This window comes from Perognathus longimembris, chromosome 21 (genome assembly GCF_023159225.1).
Source record: "Perognathus longimembris pacificus isolate PPM17 chromosome 21, ASM2315922v1, whole genome shotgun sequence".
In the NCBI taxonomy this organism is placed as follows: domain Eukaryota; kingdom Metazoa; phylum Chordata; class Mammalia; order Rodentia; family Heteromyidae; genus Perognathus; species Perognathus longimembris.
The window spans coordinates 11,835,417-11,858,890 of NC_063181.1; the positions used below are offsets into that span (position 1 = coordinate 11,835,417).

At 37.4% G+C, this 23,474-nt stretch overlaps 1 protein-coding gene across 1 annotated transcript in view; it reads right to left on the reverse strand.

Moving 5' to 3' along the window:
- Positions 1–18,371, reverse strand: part of Marchf1 (membrane associated ring-CH-type finger 1) — a 278,150-nt gene extending 259,779 nt beyond the window's left edge. The window contains exon 1 of the mRNA XM_048330625.1: positions 18,273–18,371. Coding sequence (XP_048186582.1) covers positions 18,273–18,371 — 99 coding nt within the window. The remainder of the gene's footprint in view (positions 1–18,272) is intronic.
- Between the last annotated feature and the right edge of the window lie 5,103 nt (positions 18,372–23,474).

The following is a 23,474-nucleotide window of genomic DNA, read 5'->3' on the forward strand; positions in this document are numbered from 1 at the left end:
TCGTATCTTAGGTACACAGATTAGCTAGCAGAGGAAAAGTGGAAGGGTGAGAATTTGTTTCAAACTCTGAGCTTTGAAACTGCTCCACTCAATGAGGAAATCTAGGTATGTCCCTAGAAATCCAGATGTCTTCTAGATAGCTCTCTAGACCTATATATCTATAGCTATCTCTTTCCTTAGAGATCTCTAGGTACAGGCTTGCCAGCGTGCCAGACATGAGCACTTTACAAGAAGCATCCCTAGGTCCCTAGGTCCTCTGGACTGTCAGCTTCAACCTCTTCATTGACCTATCAGAAAGCTGCTCTATGGAGGAAAAACAAATGTCCTAACACAACTGAAGTTGGGCAATCCACAGACTAGACTTCTTAGAGTTAGGGTTCATTTATTTTGCTTCTCTCTCTCAAGACAATGAAAGAAAAAATGCTAAAGAGGCCTCCAATGTCAACATCAAGGTCTCAGACCTAGTTCTTGTTCTGTCTGCATGCATACTGTGTATGATATTTTAATCAGAATTATTGGCATATTCATGTCTAGAGCAGCACTGCATCTGCTTCTGCTTTGTTAGCCTTCAATGACTGATTCTGCACGATTTAACCGAGGTCAACTAAGTCATTATCTCAAAGTGGACATATTCCTGCCTTGGAAAACCACAGCATCAGAACAGGTTACAGAGCCGCCGAAAAAATAAGGCTTTGTTACGAAAACTGAGGAAGCCATGCTGATCTAACCTTAAGACCCCAAGCTTGCTATCTAAGAATGTACACATTATTTCATAAGGAAGGGACATGCTTTCATTTTCCATCCTCACAATACTAAGTCAAATTTATGATATACCAGAAGCTGAGAGATGGCAGACATGGCTATATATATATAATATATATATACATACACATATATGTATATGTATATATATATGTTCAGTATAGTTGGCATGAGATGTTATGCTACTATCAAGAATTAATATATGTGCAGTGCCTGAAAAGTAATATTAAACTTGCCTTAGAATTGAGATTATTAATATTTCAATGGAAAATTTACATCTAATTATACTAAACTTTTCTATATTACATTAAGAATAAAACACATAATCTCACCATTTGTAATTTGGTGTTTCCAGTGTGATCTCATAATGCCTTGTCTTTATAAACACAGTTATTTTGCATACAAGGAAGATATTATTTCATTTTAATTAGGTTATTTAAATTCCCTACCATTAAGAGGAAACAGCTTTAGGGTATGAAGCATTTTTTTCATAGCTATAATCTGTAAACTTTTACCTAATAAATAGGATTAAAACTGAGCATCCAATTTCCCAGAGTTTAAGCCTAATGACCAAAACAATTCTTGTATCAATAAATACATAATGAACATCTATGTGACATTTATTGAGCTTGCTGCTCAGCACTCAAAAAGAAATAGGAATCCAATAATGGTAAGAGTGGCAATGATAAACAGTGAACAGTAGGTGACGTGTGGCCAGAGCTCAATATTGATTGAAGAGGCAATACATAAATGAATTAAAGCAAATATGCTAGGAACTGTTCTCAACATTTTCATATGTTAAAACACTACAATTTATTAATGTTCCCATTACTTTCTCCAGTGTACAGATAAGGAAATGGAGCCATAAGGAATAGTTTGCCTGGTGTCCCAGCAGAGGGTCTAAATGATGTTTGTTGATTTCAGAGTTCCAGCAGGAGGGTGGGAAACTTGCAACACAGTCTGCTAAAACGTGAGTGCACAATCACAATCATGTAACACAAGTTTCACACTGTACTGAGGGGAGAATAGGTCTGGGTCTATGCAATTAAACATATTCTACCAAGGAGTTCTGTTTTCAGTGATGCATTTAAAAAGCAGACACCAGAGAACAGGAAATGGACATTTCAGATAGATGGAAGCTATCCCAGCATTGTGTAATCAGACAGTAATAAGTCCATCAATGAATGAGAGGACACAAGTGAGACCAGGATTGGGAAATGTCTTTTGGAAACATTTCAGCAAGGGACTTTGCACAACATGACAAGAGAACTCAATTTACCACGAAGGCTGTGGGAAGTAATCAAAGTCATTTAGCAGAGGAGTAATGCTGTCCAATTATAATCCTTTACTAAGTTAACCTTTCTGCAAAGTCAGGTTGGTCCCTCGTCGGCTTGAGTCAGGAGCAATGAGCTTTGGGAGTGAAGAAAGGCAGAGGAACAGATCCAGGATAGATGAAGAACTATACTGAAGCTTCACTGTGGTACTTTAGAGATAATTTAAGACGGGCATTTCACCTTGGCCATTTGCATAACTAGCACAATAAAAAAAAAATCCAGCAACCATCTTCAACTGTCAATGCCTTTCCTGCTCTCACTCTCCCCTATTTTCCTCTATCCTTTACCCCTAATTTCTCATGTCCTTAGTATTTTTGTTAGTGCAGCATAGAGGAACATCAAAAGAACTGGATAGTTGTATCACTCGTAGTTTTCCAGAAAAAATGAATTAGGCAGAAATCTAGATACCTATCTAACCCTGCCTCTAGCTATCTCTACCTCTCCCTTACTCTAGATCTCTACCTATGTCTGTATCTAACTCAGTATGGGGGAAGATTCATTATAAAGAATTAGCTCCCATGAAAATGGAAGCTCAGAATTATAAAATCTGTAGTAAGCTGGGGATTCAGACATGGATGTGCTCACAATTTGCTCACAAATCCCTTCCTGCTTGGGACAGTCAGTGTGGGTTTTTGTGGGTGTTGTATGAAAGATCTTCGATGGATTAGATGAGACCTACTCATGCTACGACAGTTGTATCTTCTTTCTGAAAATTCACTGATTTAAATGTTAATCGCATCCAAAAATAGCCTCTCAGTTCACAAATGAAGTTAAAATCATGATGGGTACATATGGATGACTTTCAGAATAAGGTTCTACCTGATGGCATGTCAAGCAGGCCTTCATAAGAGTATGATCTGTATGGCTGGGAATATTTCAGACCATCATGACGAAAAGCCTCGTGGTGAATGTATGTATTTCACTATCACACAGCTCCGTGCACTCATTTCCATGAAAATGCTGTGTTTCTTTGCTATCTCATTTGTTCTTTGCTGTAGGATCTCACTATATAGCCCAGAATGGCCTTGAACTTGTGAGGTAGAAGAGCAGGTTGAAGTCCCTCTATTCATCTTGAGAATGCTTTATTTGCAGACAGCTTTGTACGTTCTCTGATGCTATTCACGATCTCTTACCTACCCAGGAAAAAAAAAGTCAAAGTCCCAGTTTGCTTGAAGGCATTTGGCTTGAAATTTCTGCTACATAGACAGAGAAACTAAATGAGTAACATGAGAGGAAAACTTATACTTGAGTTTCTACATGGGCAGCTTGCCAAGTGAGAATTTGGAGATGCATTTTACTACTTGTTGCAAAGACAATATTCACTACCTTGTGTTGTAGGTTTGTTCTGTGACTCCGAAAAATCTCCATTATTTTCCATGCATTAAAACTATCAAATAATATTTAAAGCAGTTAACTCATGCATAGAGTATTAATCAAAAACACCATTACAATTCAATAGCATTTGATGAGTTCCCACTCTATACTGAACACAGAATAAAAGCTCTCTACTTTTCTTATTGTAGCATTTTCTTCCCTAGTAAACACTGTACTGTTTGCACCTCTGGCAGGTATGGGATTATAGATGCAGACAGCCATATCAAATACTCAGCAACCATTTCCTTCACCACTCAACACATCTCCTCCTTCATCTACACTTCATCCCACACACAGCCAGAAACAATCAGCCTGGGAAAATAAAAGGCAACAAAATAAAAGAGTACACTTCCTGGCTCAGGAATTGTTTATCTAAATTAACTGTGTCTAGCCACGGAACATTAATGAGAAGGGCTAAGCTTAATTGCTCCCCTGGCCTGGGTAAAGCAGGAAGGAAAATGGCACTGTAACACTGCCTTCTCCATAGGCTTCAGAGGCCCTAGAAAGAACCTAGATTTCAGATCCCACAAAGAACAAGCAGAGAGGCCTTGCTAGAGAGCCATGGGTATATGGCTGGCAATGTTTGTTTTTCTCTTACAATAGATTTGCAGTTGTGTGGGATGGCTAGGTGCTCTCTAGGGTGCCCTTCTGGTTTTCTTTACAAGAAAGAAATATAAAGACATCCCTAGGAGAGAAATGTAGTTCACACAATGCCAGGAACACAAGGAGCACGTTTGCCTTCTTCATGTGCACAGCTGAAAAACACTATTTGAATTTTCTTATTTGGGGTTAAACTCAATATTAAGAGTACCACTCGAGGACAGAAAGTATATGAGCAGCATCACAGAAATGTGTAGGTTCACTGTGGCAGTTTCTACCAGTTAAGGCCACAGTAGTGATGTATTTTAGGGAGAAAAGAATGCTTTGGGGGATCACAAACAAGGCCATACTAAAGCTACCAGCACAACCATGTTCACTGCAGCATTATTTGTCATAGTTAAAGTATGGACCAACCCAGATTCCCCTCAGTAGATGAAAAAATCAAGAGAAGGTGGTATGTATACACAATGGAATTCTACGCTTCCATGAGAAAGAATGGTATTTCCCCACTAGTAAGGAAATGGAAAGACTGGGGGAAAAAATCCTATTAAGTGAAGTGATTCAGACCCAAAGAAACATAAATTCCATGGTTTCCATCACTGGTAATAATTAGAATATGTGTAGGATAGTCCGAGCAGAAGATCACAATAACTCAATAGCTATGTTTATATGATCATGATGATGCTAAGAGAAATGAATTCCAAGATATGGAAACAGAGGTTTTTTGTTACTGTTATTTTTATTTTACTATTGAAATTCTTTCTTTTTTTCTTATGTTTTTCTTCCCTATGGTTTAGCCCTTGTTATCACTGTATTTGATTTTGGTACCCTGGGTATTGATTATGTTTATCTGAATTAGGAAAGAGAAGGGACTATCAAAATGGTGAGACAGAAACAAAATATGAAGCAATGCAACAGCGATATGCACAAGGCAATATGTTGGAAATTAAGTACAATTTGAAGAAGTTGGAGGAGGGAAGGTGGGAAAAATGGGGGAGGGGTAACAAGTTTGAGAAGAAATGTACTCACTACTTTATGTATGTAATTGTAACCCCTCTGAACATCACCTTGACAATTAAATTAAAAGAAAGAAAGAAAGAAAGAAAGAAAGAAAGAAAGAAAGAAAGAAAGAAAGAAAGAAAGAAAGAAAAGAAAGAAAGAATAGAGAATGCTGCTTTGGGGAATTATTGTTTTTGCCAATAAAGTTGTTATATGGAAGGACAACAGCAATATTTATTTTAACATCATTTCCTCTTTTGCAGAAAATTAAATCAGATTGAGTGTAAAATAAAAATGATGTGCTTTAGACTGTAAGTTTGCCCTTTCATTATTTATCTCCAATGATAAATGTAGCATATGCTGTAGTCCATCTGGATGGGCAACAGATCAAAATGAACGACACCTAACAGAAATATGTACCACATGCAACATATTCTTGTGATCCAATTTTTAAAACCTTGATGCAATGTTAACTAATACATAATCATTCAGCAAAAACACATAGATTAGTGTAGAAATATGGTATGCCTTGGGAAATAATTCTACTCAAACTTGTAAGAGCCATTCAGTCTATAACACATGTCCCTTTGAAGGAAGACTAAGGGGAACAAAGTCACAAAATCACCTGACATGTAAAAGGAAACCATTGTAAGCACAATTTAGATTCAAACAAACATATTTGCTTTAAATAATTTCACCAAAGTGATACTTGGCAAAGAGGGAGACAGGGGAATGATTCTTAGAACAGAGATGAAGGCATAGATGTGGCTGAAGACAGCTGATGACAATGGTGCTCACATAGCTCTGGGGAAAGACACAGCTTCCACGTGGGGGCACAGTGACTTAGACCATTCTCATGGCGTGACATTTTAAAGGTTCTGTTTATGAACTCTTCACAGAATGTTAGGTACTTGTAAGATTTTAAAAGTACTTGTCTTGGGGTAGACTCTTAGGTTGAAAAGTTATAATGTATTGTAAACCCCCATATTTGTACTATTTTGAAAATAATTTCACTGCTAACAGGGACCAAGGACTCTGAGCAAAGAATTTGCAGCTACGGTGCTATCCCCTGAATCTCAAAGAGTCCTGAAGAGAATCAGGCCACATAGGGAATACAATGATTGTTTCGTAACAGAGCACTCATGCATACAAATGGTAAGTACTCAATAAATGCTAGGTGGATGGATGGATGGGTGGATGGATGATGGATGGATAGACAAACTTTTCCATTTTTTGGAAAAAAAATAAAAGGATACCAAGTAGAAAGAAAGACAATCACAACATAAAAAACAATGAAGCAGGAGTCAGGAAATCTTGATTCTTGTTTTGCCATTTTTCTTAAGAGCTAGCTATAATATTTGGGAGCATAGGGATCTGTTTTTCCTTTATCTGAAAAAAGAAGCATGGTTGTATTTAATATAACTTATCATTAGGCTCTGACATGCAGCATGCTTTAATTCTAAGTTGTATATACAGTGCTATAGCAAATATATTTAATCTCTCTCCCAATTCAAGTCTCCAGATACTTTTAAAATGTATGAGTAAACATATTATCTCAATTTCCAACATATCAATATGTGCTCCTGAAACAGATCGTTAAGGAAAAAAATTTTTGAAGCCCCTTCATTGACTTTAGTTGTCATTTCCGGGGGATGCTTTAGTTTGCCAATGGTGCTCAATGAAGGAAGTCCTTCACAGTTCAGAGTAGAAGAACCCTATCATCTCACCAGATCTAAGAAAACTTCTTCACTCCAGGAATTAGCGACTGCAGCACTGCTATGTGCCAACTGCTGTGAGCACTCTGGCTCTGACAAGAAGAGAGGCAAAGCACTTCTCTTTCAGTTATTCTGTTTCCAAGTAAACATAAAGTAATTCCAGATAGCAATCCCTATGCATTGAACAGAACTCCAAGTAGTGGAAGAGTAAGGTGCTACCATAGAATCTCACACAAATCAGTAGAACAACACAAGGGAGAAATATGAACAAAAGCATGGTAGATGAGTGTAAACAGTAACTTTGAATCTCTGAGGCAGAAATGAGCTTCCTGAACTAAAGAAACACTGGTGTGCCATAAAGAATCCACTGATGGGAAATACTTGTACAATGTGTACCTAAGTTGTTGGGTTTCAAGGTTTACTAGTTCAGGCTTATCATGTGAGACTTGCTAGTCTGGTTAGCAAACGTTCCACTAACCCAATTACCCAAAGCAAAGGGAAATCTCTCCATAAGGACTGGAGGAAATAAGAAAGGAACAATAGGCAGAAGCAAGGATTTGAAGTTGACACACCAAGAAAAAGGTCAAGAGTATTTTCAAATGGAAAATGTGGACCAGATAAAAGAGTAGAAACTAAAACAATGGAAAGCAATTAGAAAGCCAAAGAACTTGTGATTGGGGCAAACACATTTTGAATAAATATGTCTCTCTACAATATATATTACAGAACTACTCTACTATAGAGTTTTAGGGGAAGATAAGAATATGCAATGCCTTAAGATACTATCTAAAATTACTGAGCCTTCTGAATACAGCATTACACATGGAAGAATTAAATACATAATGCCTTTTCTGTAGTCATTCAAAAAACTGATGAAAATAGCAAAATATGAATTATCCAAAAGAAAGAGCATTGCTTGCATTTGAAATTGTTCAGTTTTCAAATATGAAGCACGTTGTACTTTTATATGCTACAGTAATTTATATGAAAAGGTATATTTGTACTAAACTGTCTAATGTGCATGTTTTAGGAGCTCTACAAGGTATAGGAATTTTAAGGAGCTCAATTTAGAAGAATCAAAATTAGTCACTATCAGTGTAATTGTAATGGTTGTAAAGTTCGTTTAGCAGCTGAAATTAACCAATCTAGCAATGGCAATGATGATTTCTATATGTAAATGTGGTATTAAAATAGATAGTCATATCCTTTCAAAAAATAGTATAGCAAGCATAAAATCTGCATTTAACTTCTTTGGAGACTGATCCAGACCAGCTGTACAAATTTACCAAGTGTAGATTCAGGCTCTAGAACAAGAAGCATCTATTTATGTTTTAAAGAAGACCACTGTATCAGTTTTCTATTGTTGCAAAGCTAATCACCCTCAAAATGAGTGACTTTAAACAGCATCTACTTAGCTCATAATTCTGAGGAGTAAACAGTAAGCCCTGGATCAGCTCAAATAATCTCTGAGAGGCTTATGCATGCATCTGACACCAGCTGGGGCCTGCTGGTCTAAGCCTCACTCACACATGGTCTAGTGACTGGCTACCTATAGCCTGAAGGTAATAGGAATGAGTGGGTTATATGATTCACTTGTCTGGGCTATCTCCTTTTTAAGAAGAGCAAGAGGGGCGAATTGCAATGGTATTTTTCCAAGATCAGCTCTCACCACTGGGTGAAGGAGGTCACAGTATTGGGGGAAGGTCACCATGGCCATGAACATAGGAGATAATATCAAATAAGGGGTCATTACTGCCAGGTATTCAATGTGGCTCAATACAATAAGTCATGATAAGAAAACACACTTTCCCATTAATAACAATGAAAAGGTAATATGGTCAGGAGTAACAAGTAAGAATTCTAAGAGAAATGACAAGAAAGTAAATTTTATACTGTAAAAGACCAACAACATATTTAAAGAAGATGGTCAGCCTGGATCTCAAGGGTCAAAGTCAGTCCAAAATGAAAAGATGCCATTGGGCTTGCCACCATTTTAGGCAGGAAGAGTGTTTGATTTGGTCTTCTCATTTGAATACAGTACACTTAGAAAACACTAAGTTAGGAAAGGAGCTACAAGTCAGGGGGCAGAATAGCATTTGGAGGAAGTAGGCGAGACTCTAAGAAATTGTGACAAGTGCCTTTTTGGGTTTCAAAATTGCTATGAACCCTTATCTGTCAATTGTCTGTTGCATAAGACCCTGTATGGACTTTATTCAACAAGTTTAAAAGTGTAGGCAATGTACAATTCATCTCTCTAGTTGGGTCTTCAGGTTGAAAAGAACTATAGTAAATGTACTCAAGAAGCCTTATCTGAAATTCAGAGTTTAGATAACAGCTCCTGGACTGATAGTTGTTGGAAAAATAAAGTGAGATTTCCAAGATCTGGGGGAAGAAAAAATGATAATTTTCACCCTGAAAGGCAAAGAGAAACACAGCATGAGTTGTAGGAGTGATGAAGTTAGAATCTACAAACTATGGACACAGTTTCCATCAAAAGGGGAAGGCTACATACATCCTCTTTGTTTCGGGGCAGGTGGATATGTGATTATTGTGACCAATGTGCTATTGCTTTGTTGATGCTGGGTAATTGCTGAGGCAATGGGACTTCTGGTTTGTTTATTGTAAAGTCACATTTGAAACCCGAGTCCCATAGGAGCACATGCATGCAGCGTGCTGTGAGGATGTGAAGATGCATAGAGAGGTCACACAAGTTTTCTGATTGGCAGTTTTGTTCGTCTCATTATCTCCATCCATGTGTCTAACATCCAAATGAGATTTCATGTAATGACATTTAAGTCCCTCCCAGAATCACAGACTTAATGTCACAGTCACCCACAGTTAAGTATCCTACTGTGAAGGGCATTATAAACTAGTTATTTTAATGCATTAACTTGAGGGGGAGCAAATCACTACCATGACAACTAGAAAACCCTTGCAGAGAGCATTTGTGAGTGATCACACACACACACACACACACACACACACACACGGAGTTCCAACTAAACACAAAGTACATGATCAATCATTGTTGGCTAGAATAACAATGACTTCCAAACTTGAACACCGTGCTTTCTGCCCTTCTTCGGATACATGCTCTTCACCACATTGTTGCCTCTCACCATAGACTGTATGTGATGCCACATAATGAGCTTTGGTATGGGTCTCACTTACCAAATGTTTTCTTTCTGTATCTCACATGAGTTTCATTTTCTTGGTTGAAGGCATAGCATGCACAATACTTTCTGGATGCTATTTTTTTCTCTGAGAAATTCCCCCTTATTCCTGGTGACATTAAAAGCATCGGCCCGTTAGAATGCAACATACATGTTGGAGGCTTTGTATTCAAAACTATGTGCCTTCATTGGCTAGAAGGGTAGAAGACCCTCCTAAAGCTCTTCCTTTGCTTTTGCCATCTAAATTTGTACAAGCTGATGAATGGGACAGTCAAGAGGAAAGTGACACTTGGCTTCCATGAGCACTCTGTGTGTTTGGTGGGGTTTTTTTTTGTTTTCTTCAGTCTCCTTGTGACTTTTACGAGCAAAGTCTCATCACCAGTTCTATCTAACTGTTAGGCTTCTTTCCATTATTTAGCAGGGTTACAGAGATGGGAAAGAGAATGAGTATCGAACAAATGTCATTTCTCATCCTCATCCGCAGTTCATGAAGGGGACTGCTAGGGGCTCGGGTGAGATTTCTGGGAATGAGCCTGGGGAAAAGCAATACCCAGGCCATGCTCTTTGTCTTCACTGGGGTCTCAGGCTGAAGGGTTCTAAATCTAGGTTGGCACTGTCAGCATTCCCTTTGTGCAAAGAATTGAGGTATATATTGGCCAATGGGCAAGTTCGACTAACCCTGATTACTAAAACATGTGTCTTTATACCTGCTCCTCCTGTGTTCCAAGACTCTTCCACGTAGAGATCTTAGTTCAAGGTGTGACACTGATCAAGACACTTTATACTTATAAACTGGCACATTGAGTGGTAACCCCTCGGTAAAACTATTTAAAGATAATAAAAATATAATTTTAAGAAAGAGCTTTGCTCAATCATCTTTCAAATACAATGACCATCTGGGCTTTCATTAACTTAGCTATGAATTCATAATCATTTTATAAAGATTAACACCAAGGAGGAGTTCTAGCATCTACCTACTAAATGGATGTCACAATTTTAAACATACTCACAAGAGTATGCCAGTAATTGCTAATTGTTTTCATTTGATAATCAATAAAATGTGATATTCGGTCTTACTTATTAATGCACTCTCCCACACCATCTGCTTTATAAAAAAAATAATGTGAATTATGCTAATTTCATTGCCAAAAGCAAATAATGCTATGGAAATTTCCTGGTTTCCATTATATAAGAAAGTATTTTAACACTATTAGCATACTCAGTGGAATTCATTCTAAGCACATGGGACTCTTAATACTCAATTTAGACTCCTGAGAGTGGTTGGGAAGTGCTCCTCTAGAGAAATGCAAAAGAGAATTAGCCTTCTACCCCCTGGCATTCTCCCTCCAGTGTCAGATTCACACCTGCTAAAGACACATTTCATCTCGTTCATACAGAGCATTAACCTGTATGCTCTGCTTAAGTGTACTCTCAGCAGAGGCTATTCATAAGTGAATGTTTGTGACTTTACCCAAATCCAAGCTATTTCTAATCTCAGAAATCCGTCATAGCATAGGTGACTGTGTTATGACTATGCAGGGGTTGATAGTAACTGTTAACATTTAAGGTCCTTGTTGTAATGTGAAACAATAAAAGGCATAAGCAATGAAGGACATAGGAAGTTGTTTGACCTCTCTTTCTCTCTCTCTCTCTCTCTCTCTTTCTTTCCCCTCCTTTTTTTTTTTTTGCAGCTGTGGGGCTTGAACTCTGGGATGGTGTCCCTGAGCTCCTCAGCTCATAGCATTCTACCACTTGAGCCACAGCGCTACTTCCAGTTCTCTGGTGGTTTATTAGCAATGAGGATCTCACAAACTTTCCTGTCTGGCTTTGAAGCACAGTCCTCAAATCTCAGCCTCCTGAGTAGCGAGGATTACAGGTGTGAGCCATTGGCGCCCAGGCCCTCTGCCTATTTGTAAATCACCTTCAACATCAAGAACATTTTTGTTCTCCTTGAAGCTAAGTACTTTCCTAATATCCAGATGTGAGGTGTTCATGAAAACAAACTCCAAGAGGAGAACAATTCATTCCACAAGACCACTGACTTTAGGAGCAAAATGACTTCTTTCCCCAAATCTTAGTAAAGTCTAGTGTTTGCCATTGATTCTAGTAGACTGATGTGCCCTTTGTTTCTGCAAACTTTGTTCAAAGAATGTGAAAAAAAATGAAGGTATCTTAATTATAGAGAAATTACATAGGATTTGAAATTATAATGACTTGAATAATAATGTGAGCTCTAGCTCTGATATTCAATGTGTCTTTTGTAACTTTTTTCTGCTTTTAAGTACAAAATGAAACCCACTGCATCAATCAATTATTTGTTACTATTAAAAATGAAGACAAATATTTAAAAGGCATATTTTTTCAATTCACTGGATTTCAGAATTTCTAACTAACAAATCTGCAGCTACCCCTTGAGGAAACAACAACAAAGAAAGAAAGATGACCCATGGTTTGTATTTGAGAGTGATGTTCTAAGAAAAAGGAAAGGCAGCTAAGTATACTTTGGGGAATTGAATGAGAAAATTAAAGTAGATAAATATAACACAATCAGGATAGTGGCCAAGAGACATGCATATATAAACAAAAAAGTCTTTTTCTTCTTTTTCTCAAATCTTGTCAAAGGAAAGGAAAGCTCATGGCCTGTTCCTTCCTCTTCTGTGGCTCCCTCACCTCAGGAATGGCCACTGGGTGCTGACAGAGAATGTAGTAGCGGGTTATTGCATGTGGCAACAGCAACATTAGAACCATCTCAAGTGTGACTGAAACACTGTGAGTCTAAGCAACATTTGCCTATGAAACCCAGAGTTAAGAAGTATGTCTTAGAGTCTGACTGAATATTAAGATTGATACAACTGTAATTTCTACATTTACAGGAGAAAAACTAACTCACTCTCAGAGGGCTAAGAATTTGAAAAATGAAATTTGCTACCATTGTAAGAAACAGATGTCTTATGCACCCAAAGCTCTAATGTGAATTAATTACAATCTAATAAGTGGTTTAGCATAACTTAAAAAAAAAAAGAAGAAAGAGAGAAATGGAGGAAGGGAGGGAGGGACAGAGGGGAGGAACGGAGGAAGGGAGGGAGGGAGGGAGGGAGGGAAGGAGGAAGGAAGAAAAGAAGGAAGGAAGGAAGGAAGGAAGGAAGGAAGGAAGGAAGGAAGGAAGGAAGGAAGGAAGGAAGGAAGGGACATGGAAAGAAAAGATTAATAGAAGCAAAGCAACCCACTTAGCAAAACTGGAAAAAGAGATTTAAAGAAGCTAATTTGTCAGTCTCTTAACAATCAATTAGTGCAAAACAAACTGGTACCATGTACATCTTTAGGGAAATATCTTCCCCAAGATCCTAGTCTTCCCAAGGTGTAGGCAAATTATCCTAGCAGAACCATTTCATTGTTCACATCAACTACCAGGGAGATTCATTGTTATTTTTCCAACCCAGAACTCACTGGAGTTTGCACTTAGGTATTCTATCACTAATTTATGTATTTTTATTTCCAGATATAAATTCATAAAGTCAATCTGTGGAATTATACTAAATCCGTAGCTTTGTGATAGACTGATGTCTAGCTACTTCATAAAAAATTAAAGTGGCTATGATAATGACTCTGCTTTTGCCATTAAAATCTGGACTGGGCTAATAAAACCTTTTAAGTGTGTGCCACAAGTAAGTGTGTAATAAAACCCTGTAAGTGCCACAAGAGTGTGGCACTGATTTTTAACTGGCTGAGTAACCTCTGGAGCTCATGTTTCTGAGAGAAAAATTATATCCCTCCTCTCATCATTACTACCAACCTAATCCAAATTGGGTATGTGTTATTATCATCATTTTTCTGTGTATTTGCTTCTAGTGCTATTAACCAAATAGGTAAGTCTATAGAACCTTATGCCATGCAAAATTGTCTTTTACATCTTAGAATTAAAGCTAGGATAAGTACATTTCTATTTTCTTTCATTCTTCCATATATGGCAAAAAAAATTTTTTTTAACTGATGTCAGTAGTCAATATGTTTATCCCAAAGTCTGAAGTTTCTAGTGAACTAGAAATTAAATTGGCTCATGTTTAAATTAGCAACTTCTTAATTCTGATCATCCACTCAAATGTGCACATGGATTCTTTGACTAAAACAAGCAAAAACAATAGGGAATTATAAATAAGATGTCTCATTTGTTCAACAGATGCTTATCCTTTCAGTAACAAAAATTACTTAATTTACAGTAACCATTTGGCTCTACTACATAGTCCTGATTTTTAACACAGGATGAATGTTATTTAATTTAGCTACCTAGCTTAAAAGTCATTTGTTGCTTTTTATGACTAGCTTATCAAATGAGAGAGACAAGGAAGAGTGATGAAAAGAAGTAACATCTATAAAGATACATTACACCTGTAAACTGATTTGCTGAATAGAAATTCCCTTGTACAACTACTTAAGGATGATTGGAATATAATTTAAAGGTTATATATATATATATATATATGCCATTAATAGCCTATAAGGTTTAATAATTTGTCCAAAATACTTTTTAAATGTTTAACATCATTCTTTAGAAAGTAAGATGTATTTGAAACCTTAAAAGTACTTCTTTTCCTTCTCATATTAAGAATATCTCCTTTTAAAAGAATATATAGGCTCAAAGTTTCCATTCATTTCTCACAGCTAATCAGTTTTCTTCCTGTAAGAACTCCCACTGACTTCCCTTGTAGAAAACATGGTTACATTTTTCCAGAGAGAGTCTTCTACCTGTACTACAGAAGTAAAGATTGTTAATATACCTTAAACATTTCTTTTGTTTGAGCTGAAGATCTCCAGAGAAAGTTACAAGTAATCAACCAGAGTCAAGGAGTCAAGCACTTGAACATGATAAATGATACAGGATTCTAGACATTCACACAGTGAGACTAAAAGAAGATATTCTTAGAAGAGGATTGCAAATGCTCAATCGCTATGTGCATTTGATCATATAAAATGATCCTTATTGAAATGAACGCCAAGAAATGGAAACAAGAGATTTTTGTTGTTTTTGGTTTTGGTTTTTCTCCTTTGTCACTATTTTTCCCCTCTACATTTTGTCTTGTATGTAAGTTTATCTGTCTTTTGAAGAGTAATAAAGAGCACAGATACTAGACACTATGCTGAAAATGGACTATATAGCTTGCAGGGAAGCAAAGAGGAAAAACCTTGGAGAGAGCAAGAGAAATGTGACATTGTTCAAAAAGAAATGTACTCATTAGCTGACTTATGTAACTATAACCCCTCTGTACATAACCTATACAATAATGATTTTTTTTAAAGTCAAAGTAACTGTCGCTCATTTGTGTCCACCATTATTTTTTTTTAAACTATACAAAATAGTATTTGCCATTTTCTTAGTTTTTTTTTTCTCAAATTTTTATTATCAAACTGACGTACAGAGAGGTTACAGTATCATACGTTGGGCATTGGATACATTTCTTGTACTGTTTGTTGCCTTGTCCCTCATGCGCCCCTCCCTCCCCCCCTTTCCCTCCTCCCCCCTGGTGTTCAGTTCACTTACACCAAACAGTTTTGCAAGTATTGCTTTTGTAGTTATTTCTTTTTTTTACCCTGTGTCTCTCGAATTTGGTATTCCCTTTGAATTTCCTACGTCCACCATTATTTTTGAACCATGTGACTATGACCTCAAACATGGGCTCACCTCTGCATGAGAAGGTGGCATCTTCAAATGAATATGGATTATTTTCTGCAATAAAACACATTGATTTTCCTTTCTAGGAAAGAGCATTGTTTCACAAATTATCTCCATTGATTCCTTATTTGCTGCAAGTAAGAAACCTCTGTCTAGCCCCTTATAGCCTGGTTGGGCTTATTAGCTTTGCATTCAACAAGAAAAAATTTATTACATTTGGTCATCGTATCAAAGTGTATTTTTTGTAGAGACCAGGTCTATGAAACAAAAAAACTTCTTGTCAAATGGTATTTACACAGGTTTGGGTCAGCGACCTTACATTATGTATCTAAAACCAAACAACTACTAAACATAAAAAGGTCTAAAATAGACCTCTCAGTGGATCACAATAGCTCAACAGCTATGTATATATGATCATATAAGACAAGGATAAGCAAACTCTATTGTTGACATTATATTTAAAGTTCTAGGTGATTTTTTTTGCATATGTCACGTGGCTACTGTATATGATTTTGGTAAACTGGGTATTGTATATATGCCTACCTGATCTAGGGAAGGGAAAGAAAAACGAAGGTGTAAGATATCACAATAAATGTACTCACTGCCCTATTACGTAACTGTACTCCTTTTGCACAACACCTTGTCAACAAAATTTAATTAATAAAAAGTGTATTTTCGCTGGAAAAAAATACTTGTTTCCATATAAATACTTGCCAAGTTTGGTGAAATATTTGAAAATATGCACTAGTACCAATGTACCACTGAAAAAGCTAAGCAAGAGCACATGTCCATGAGTCCAAGTGCCAGTATTGGAAAGAAAGAAAAAAAAGAGGGAGGAAGGGAGAAAGGGAGGGAGTAAAGAAAGAAGGGGTGAGGGAGGGAGGGAGGAAGTTTGATTTTCAAGTCATGCAAACTATTCTACTTTATCTGATGCATGCTAAGTGGAAATCAGTAACAGAAGTCTGATTAGGACATGCAAATGAAGTAGGATTTTCATTTCTCATCATTCCAGATACTAAACAAATTGATGCCTAATAATAAAAAAAACCTGATTCAGAAATCCTATGAAGTTTTCTTTAATGTATCATATATTTACTCAAAGATTTAAGTGGTGAATACGTAACTCATAACGTTTGCATATTTTGCTCATAGTATTCCATACTTGTTTTCACAGAATTGATCTATATCCCCCTTTTCCCTTAATGCACACTGATACATTTAAGACAGAGTTTTCTGTAATTACATCACCAAATCATAGGAAAAATATAGTGCAGAGAATATTTACAACTAATATTGATCTTTGAAGTTACATTACCAAATATATTTCATTCTTAGAGACGATTGAGAATATGTCAGGACAATTAATTGCTAAAGTAAAAGACTGTTACGCACTAACTTAGGCAGAAAAGTCTCCTGACGTTTTCTGCACACTCTAGCCACATCAATACCTCATTACTTTTGGATGACATTTTACAAACCAGGTAAAAGAAAGCAGGAAAGGGCTGTAAATATCTTGTCATTTGTAGATATATACAAGCTTCTTAATCACTTCCTATCAAGTCTACTTGCTACCTCACTTTTTATTTCCCTTACTTTTGTTGGTTCTTCCTTCTGTCTTGAGCACACATCCCTCGGCAAAATGATTAAACTAAAGACCTAGAATAGGAAAAGCACATCTCTCACAAAAATTAATAAATAAACAAATAACTAGCTATAATTCTGCTCTTAAGGATACAAGAAGATTACAGATCCAGTTCTGTTTTTTTAGACAGCGGCTCCTCCTGAATGTGGGCATTCAAAGTGTACATTGGATTTTAAAAGACTGCTTACTTGAGTTTTAATTTCGAGCTCCTTTTGAGGGAATCTTAGCAGTACTTACTTTTCACCCAGTGTGCTTGGCTCTGCTCAGTCTCTTTCTTAAAACCCTTTGAAACACGTGCTCATACCCAAACTTTCATACAGTTTAACTTATATCAACAACTGGTTACTTTCACTGCAAAACAAAGCCTAAATATAATAAGCTAGTTATTATATATTATGTCATTTCCATCAATGTTTTTATCATAAAAAACAGGGCACAATGGAACAGACATCAAGTAAAAGCCATATGCATCCATACACTACCAATAAATGACCACAAAGTCACAGAGCATTCAGTGTTGCAGCTCTCTCTCCCTGCTGCTTTGTGAAGAAAGTTATCTTCAAATATGTTAGCTTCATGAGTAGTGAGCAGATTTAGCCAGCATCAACTGCCCTATTGTCTGAAAATGAACAATGGCAAAACCCATGATGAATTCAGGACATCCGGGTTATACCTCATGAGTCAAAGCTGTCAAAAGTGTAGCTGCAGATTGTTCAGAAAAAGGCAGAAATGTTTATCCATCAAATGCCAAATGTCCTTTCCGGTCTTTTCTTCATTCAGGAAACAACTTAAGTTTCCTATGCCCCTGTTAGTTACAAAGGATTCTCTCCCAATATACTATTAGAAGCGGACAGCTGGAATTCAACTGCTCTTAAACCTGAGCCACATATGTGGCTCAGAGCAAGAAAAAGCGAGAGGTACGGGAGAGAGAGAAGGGGAAGAGAGCAAACTGTGTTGGCTACAATTCGTGCTTCTCTAATTTTGTCAAGGCAAACCTCCTCTTACCTCGACTTCCTTGTTCTTCTCTTTGTTTCTGCCCATTGAACTTCTCCCATTGCTGGCAGTCTCCCGGGAAGGGATTACAGAAATCTGGTGCAGGGGCATATTGGCGGGGCTGCAGGTTGCCAATCTCTGATTGGACGCCTGATCTCTTCACTCGCCCTCAGCAGCCCACCTGCACAATTGTTCATATCCTTGCTTTGCCAAGCTCAGGTCTAAATAAAAAGGGGGAAAAATAGTGTTTGAGACATGGTGCACAGCAGGTGCCAAGGTCTTCTGGCTAGAATGTCAAGCCCATTGAAAGGGGAGTTGAAGAGGAACATAAGAGTAAAATAATCCAGGGAGTAGTGCATTCTCCGAAGGACGATTTAGTGCAAGTCATAACTGCACTGCTTTGTCACCGGAGCACCCCCTCTCCCCTAAGAGCATTGTGGGAGACAATTCAATTTCTATGGTACCTAATAACTGTCATGGAAACCAAGGAAACCCAGGTCTCACAGGCCCTTATTAGCAACTGCCTCCTTTAATGGTATACACTCCCACATTTGCAGCGGCTGCCACTTGTGCTTTTGTTTAGGCCCCCCGGATTCCCCAGAGACTCTGCATCCTGCTGACTTAGGTAAATAAGCAGAAGGCTGAAAAGCTTAGTGTCCTAGTTAGAGCCAAATCTCTTCCTTGCAAAGCTCCCCTAGCTGGCTGGCTCTGTCCTTCATGTTTCTACTTCTACTGTAATCTGATTAGGTCAGAGGACCTGCCTGCCAGTGAACAGCACCCAGTAAGGTGGGAGAGACAGAAGGAGAGGGAGGGAGAGAAAGGAGAGGGAAGAGAAAGGAGAGAGGAGAGGAGATGGCAGAAGAGAGAGACTGAATGTGATTGCATAGCCAATGGAGAGCTGTTGGTTGGGTATCTTGCTAATAGACCACAAAACCAGAAGGCATCAGTACTGAACTGTACTGATCAGTACTGATCTCTGTACTGCTCCCTAAAGGTGCTTGTTGAAATCAACAGTACTCCACTTTGCTGAGGTTTTCTGTTCTCCAAAAAGTTAAGGAATGGGCTGGGGATATAGCCTAGTGGCAAGAGTGCCTGCCTCGGATACACGAGGACCTAGGTTCGATTCCCCAGCACCACATATACAGAAAACGGCCAGAAGCGGCGCTGTGGCTTAAGTGGCAGAGTGCTAGCTTTGAGCGGGAAGAAGCCAGGGACAGTGCTCAGGCCCTGAGTTCAAGGCCCAGGACTGGCCAAAAAAAAAAAAAAAAAAAAAAAAGTTAAGGAATAAGGAGAAAATAAATAATGAGTCAGAATTTCTGCTCTTTAATTTACAAACAAACCCAAACAACCTTTTAAAATAGTTTAGCCTTTCAGAGAAATCAAATCTTAAAAATGCACTAAGTGTAAAAGTCATGTTCCTCTGTGATTTTCCTTTTCTTTTAGAGCATTCTGTCTTTACAAACACAGAGTTCCCTTCTTTTATTTGATATGGTTTTCTGGAAATTATAAATAGGTCAGGTGTTCTATTGTCTTTTTTGTTGGTTCAGCCCCCCCAAAACAGAGATAGAGATGAGTTTTTCCCTCCCAGGGTGCTGTTTTATAAATTAGAATTTATCTCTAGTCACATAGATATTTCCACTTCACAATGATTATTCCAGTTCCAATATTGTATGTTTAAGCTTAGAAAATTTGGCAAAGACAGACATTCTCATTTGTAACAAAACCAAATGTAAACAATGTAAAGATAGCCCCAAACCCATCATTCATCTCTCTATCTTTCTTTCTCTCTTTTTCTTTCCTTCCTTCCTTCCTTCCTTCCTTCCTTCCTTCCTTCCTTCCTTCCTTTCTTTCTTTCTTTCTTTCTTTCTTCCTATGTATGTATGTATCTATCTATTGTAACTACCTTTTAGTAGTTGCACAAAGGAGTTGCCATTTAACAAATCCATCTTTAAATAGTTGCATCGAAATAAGTATTTCCATGTTTTGTCAAGTCCTTCCCAACTATGCAATTCTTTTCATTTCAGTTAGTCATCTTTCCATAGTTCTCATCCCTACTCTTCATCAGGCTCAGCCAAGAAGATTTTAAAAATGCATAGCTAATCCAAGATCCAGTAATGAAATAGATGGTTGATTTCTAAACTAGTTTGAGAACCACTATATCACTGAAACAGCCTTACACAAGAAGCTGTAGTTTGTGCAGCCACAAACTTCTTGTTTTCGAAGGAAAAAAAAGTTCATGCCACACTTAACTTGATATTTGTTCATCATCAGACTTAGCTTAGAAAGCATATTTGTTAAAATATGGAAGCTTGAATGAATGGACGAAAGGCCAAGCTCTTCCCCAAATGCCACCTGCAAAGTTAAGTTGACAATGTGTAAACATTGCTATTGTTTACAGATCCCATCTGTGATCCAGAAGTGTGCAAGAGACATTTCCTTACATTAAAAATGATTGTTAATCTTTCTAGGACTGTCTTAATTAAGAGAAAGTTGGAAATAGAAGTCTGTAAATCTAATAGTCTGTGACAAATACTAAAATGTAAAATATAAACCTCCTTAGAAAAGTAATATTGTCAGTGTTTACACCCATGAAAGGTTCCATTAAAAGCCAAGACAGTTCTTGAGATAAAATGAGATTTCCATACTCTCGCTGAAAATATTCATTAAAGTTACCGGAAAGGAGATTTTTAGCTTGAATTAACTCAGTGGCTGTCTTAATCCTGTACTTCATTATGCATGTGAAGTTATCCTTTGTTTACTATGAGATTTTTTTTAAAAAATAAGATTTAAATTTTAAGTTAATTTGATTTATATGGTTGAGTTGTTTCAATTAGCTTTCTTGTATCCTAAAACTTTGAATATAAATTGAATTTCAGGAAAAGGATATTTGTGGGGATTTTTTTAAAGAGTATTTTACATACTAAGCGAGAGGAAATGTGCTATATCTTTTTTAAAAAGCATTTTAGAAAGAAGCAACCCAATACACACTTGTGAAGTATTGTATTAGGAATTGAGCTCTTAAAATTTTCAAATTGTATCAGTGGGAAGCCATGTTTTTAACACTTTGTTCTAAGATAAGACTGCTTTGGTACAGTGGCACATATCCCACTAAGCACTGAGCTACATGCATGCACCACTATCCTTTAAGCAGCTCCCAAGTGTTCTGGTATGGAGGGGCATGAAGGTGATGGAGTGAGTGCTTAGGAAACAAGCCAAAAGCTCAGAAAATTCATGAAGTTGCATTTCTCCTGTGGGAGCACAGACCATCTTGCACAACAATTAAGCCCTAAGAAAGCAAAGAAGGATACACTCAGCAACTGACTCCTAAAAACCATTCTCTATAGAGGGAACCACTTGACTCACTTGTGTTGCACACACACCATAATACCTGATCCAGACTGCTAAGATTTTCTTATCTTTTCCTGGAAACGATTAAGTATTGTTATTTTTATCCTGTACTGTTGAATCTCTAGCTGGATACTGTTTTCCCAGGGATAAATGGCCCCTTCTCTTTGTTTTCTCTCCATGCAAAAGTCCCTGTCTAGCACCTGTAACCCAGCTCACTTGTGTATTTAGTGGTAGTGGGAGGTCCCCATGCTCTGGAGTCACTTCCACCTCCTCTGAGGTCACTTCCTTATCTTCTCTGGTCACGCCTCCTTTGGACAATGAAAGGTCCTCATACTCTGAGGTCACTTCCTCATAGGTTATGGCCACACCTCCTTCCTGCCCTTGTCTATATAATCGCTCTCACTATTATTAGGTCAGTGCCCTACTTTAGAGTGGCCCAGCAGATTGGCTCTCCCAAACAAACTTTTCTGGCTGAATTACGTGGCATTCTCCTTTCAGCAACCTTTACAGATACTATTCAGCTTCCACATCTTTGTTGGAACTTTCTGTTTCTGGGAACAGCATCTCACTCGCCACTCTAGCTCCTGAATTTGGCAACTGCAATTGATAACTCTGCTTCTCTGAGCTCAGCTTTCCTTGAGATAGTCTGCTTTGCTGCTTCTTGTCCTTGGTAGCCTAGTACAATAAAAGGAAAACAAAACAAATATGCTCTGTTTCACTCTCACAAAATTTAATCACAATCTTGGCCAGTTCAATTTTATAAAACGGCTTCTAGGAAGTTTATATTGGATGTAATTAGCACAAAGTAGGCAAAGACAAGGTATGAAATAAGAATCTGGTAATGGATTAAATGGACAGACTAGCAAAGCAATGCAAAAGACATTTATTGAGCATCATCTGAGTTTTCTGAACTATACTGGGAATGAAAGGGCAAGATGTAATGTTTCCAATCCTATATCACAATCTCCACATTCTAAGGGTTACTACATACTACACATCATCAGAGAGATGTGACCTACACAAGAAAATCAGTTTACAAAAATTCACAACGTACCATAAATATTTGAAAGACAATGTGAAATACTGAATGTGAATGACAAAGAAGATTTGAGCACTGAGAAAGAAATGTACCCACTGCCTTACATATGAAACTGTAACCCCTCTGCACATCACTTTGACAATAAATAATTACTCAGACAAAAATAAATAAATGAGTGAAGAAAGTATAAAAGAAGAACTTAGGCCCTGGGCTGAATTGAATAGAAATGATTAAGTTATCTTCAGGCATAGAGTTGGGTGAGATTGGCATTAGGAAGCTCAGGATACTATTGTATAACACAGAAAAAATACAGAAAATGTATTTTAGATTGTCATTTGCATTAGGCCATGTATAGTCATTAAAATATGATACTGATAGGCACTTCAAGAAGGAAGAAAACAAAACAAGGAAGAAAGGAAAAACAGCTATGTCATGCAATGTCAAGTTTATAGATACATGGATCCATAATATAGTTAAGAATTTTAAATTATTAGAAAAATAGAAAAAAAGGTACTCTGCACTGAAGAAAGGATAGTTTATAATATCCCTGGGGAATTAAAAAAAAGAACAAAATAGATGGAATGGGTTTTCAATGCATTTTCATTAAAGGTGTTGAATGGCTGCTGTCAGAGATTGTTATGAAGAATACAAGGCAAGCTATCAATGCACAAAGTCCTGGTACCCAGAAGAAAGGATCAGGGAGGGAAGATGGCACCATCACAATAGGGAGGCACCCCAACTTGCTCCAACTGAATAGTGAGCTGGGAGCTCCAGCACCCAACACCCCATCAAGAATCTAGCAAACCCAACAACCAGAAGCAACAGAG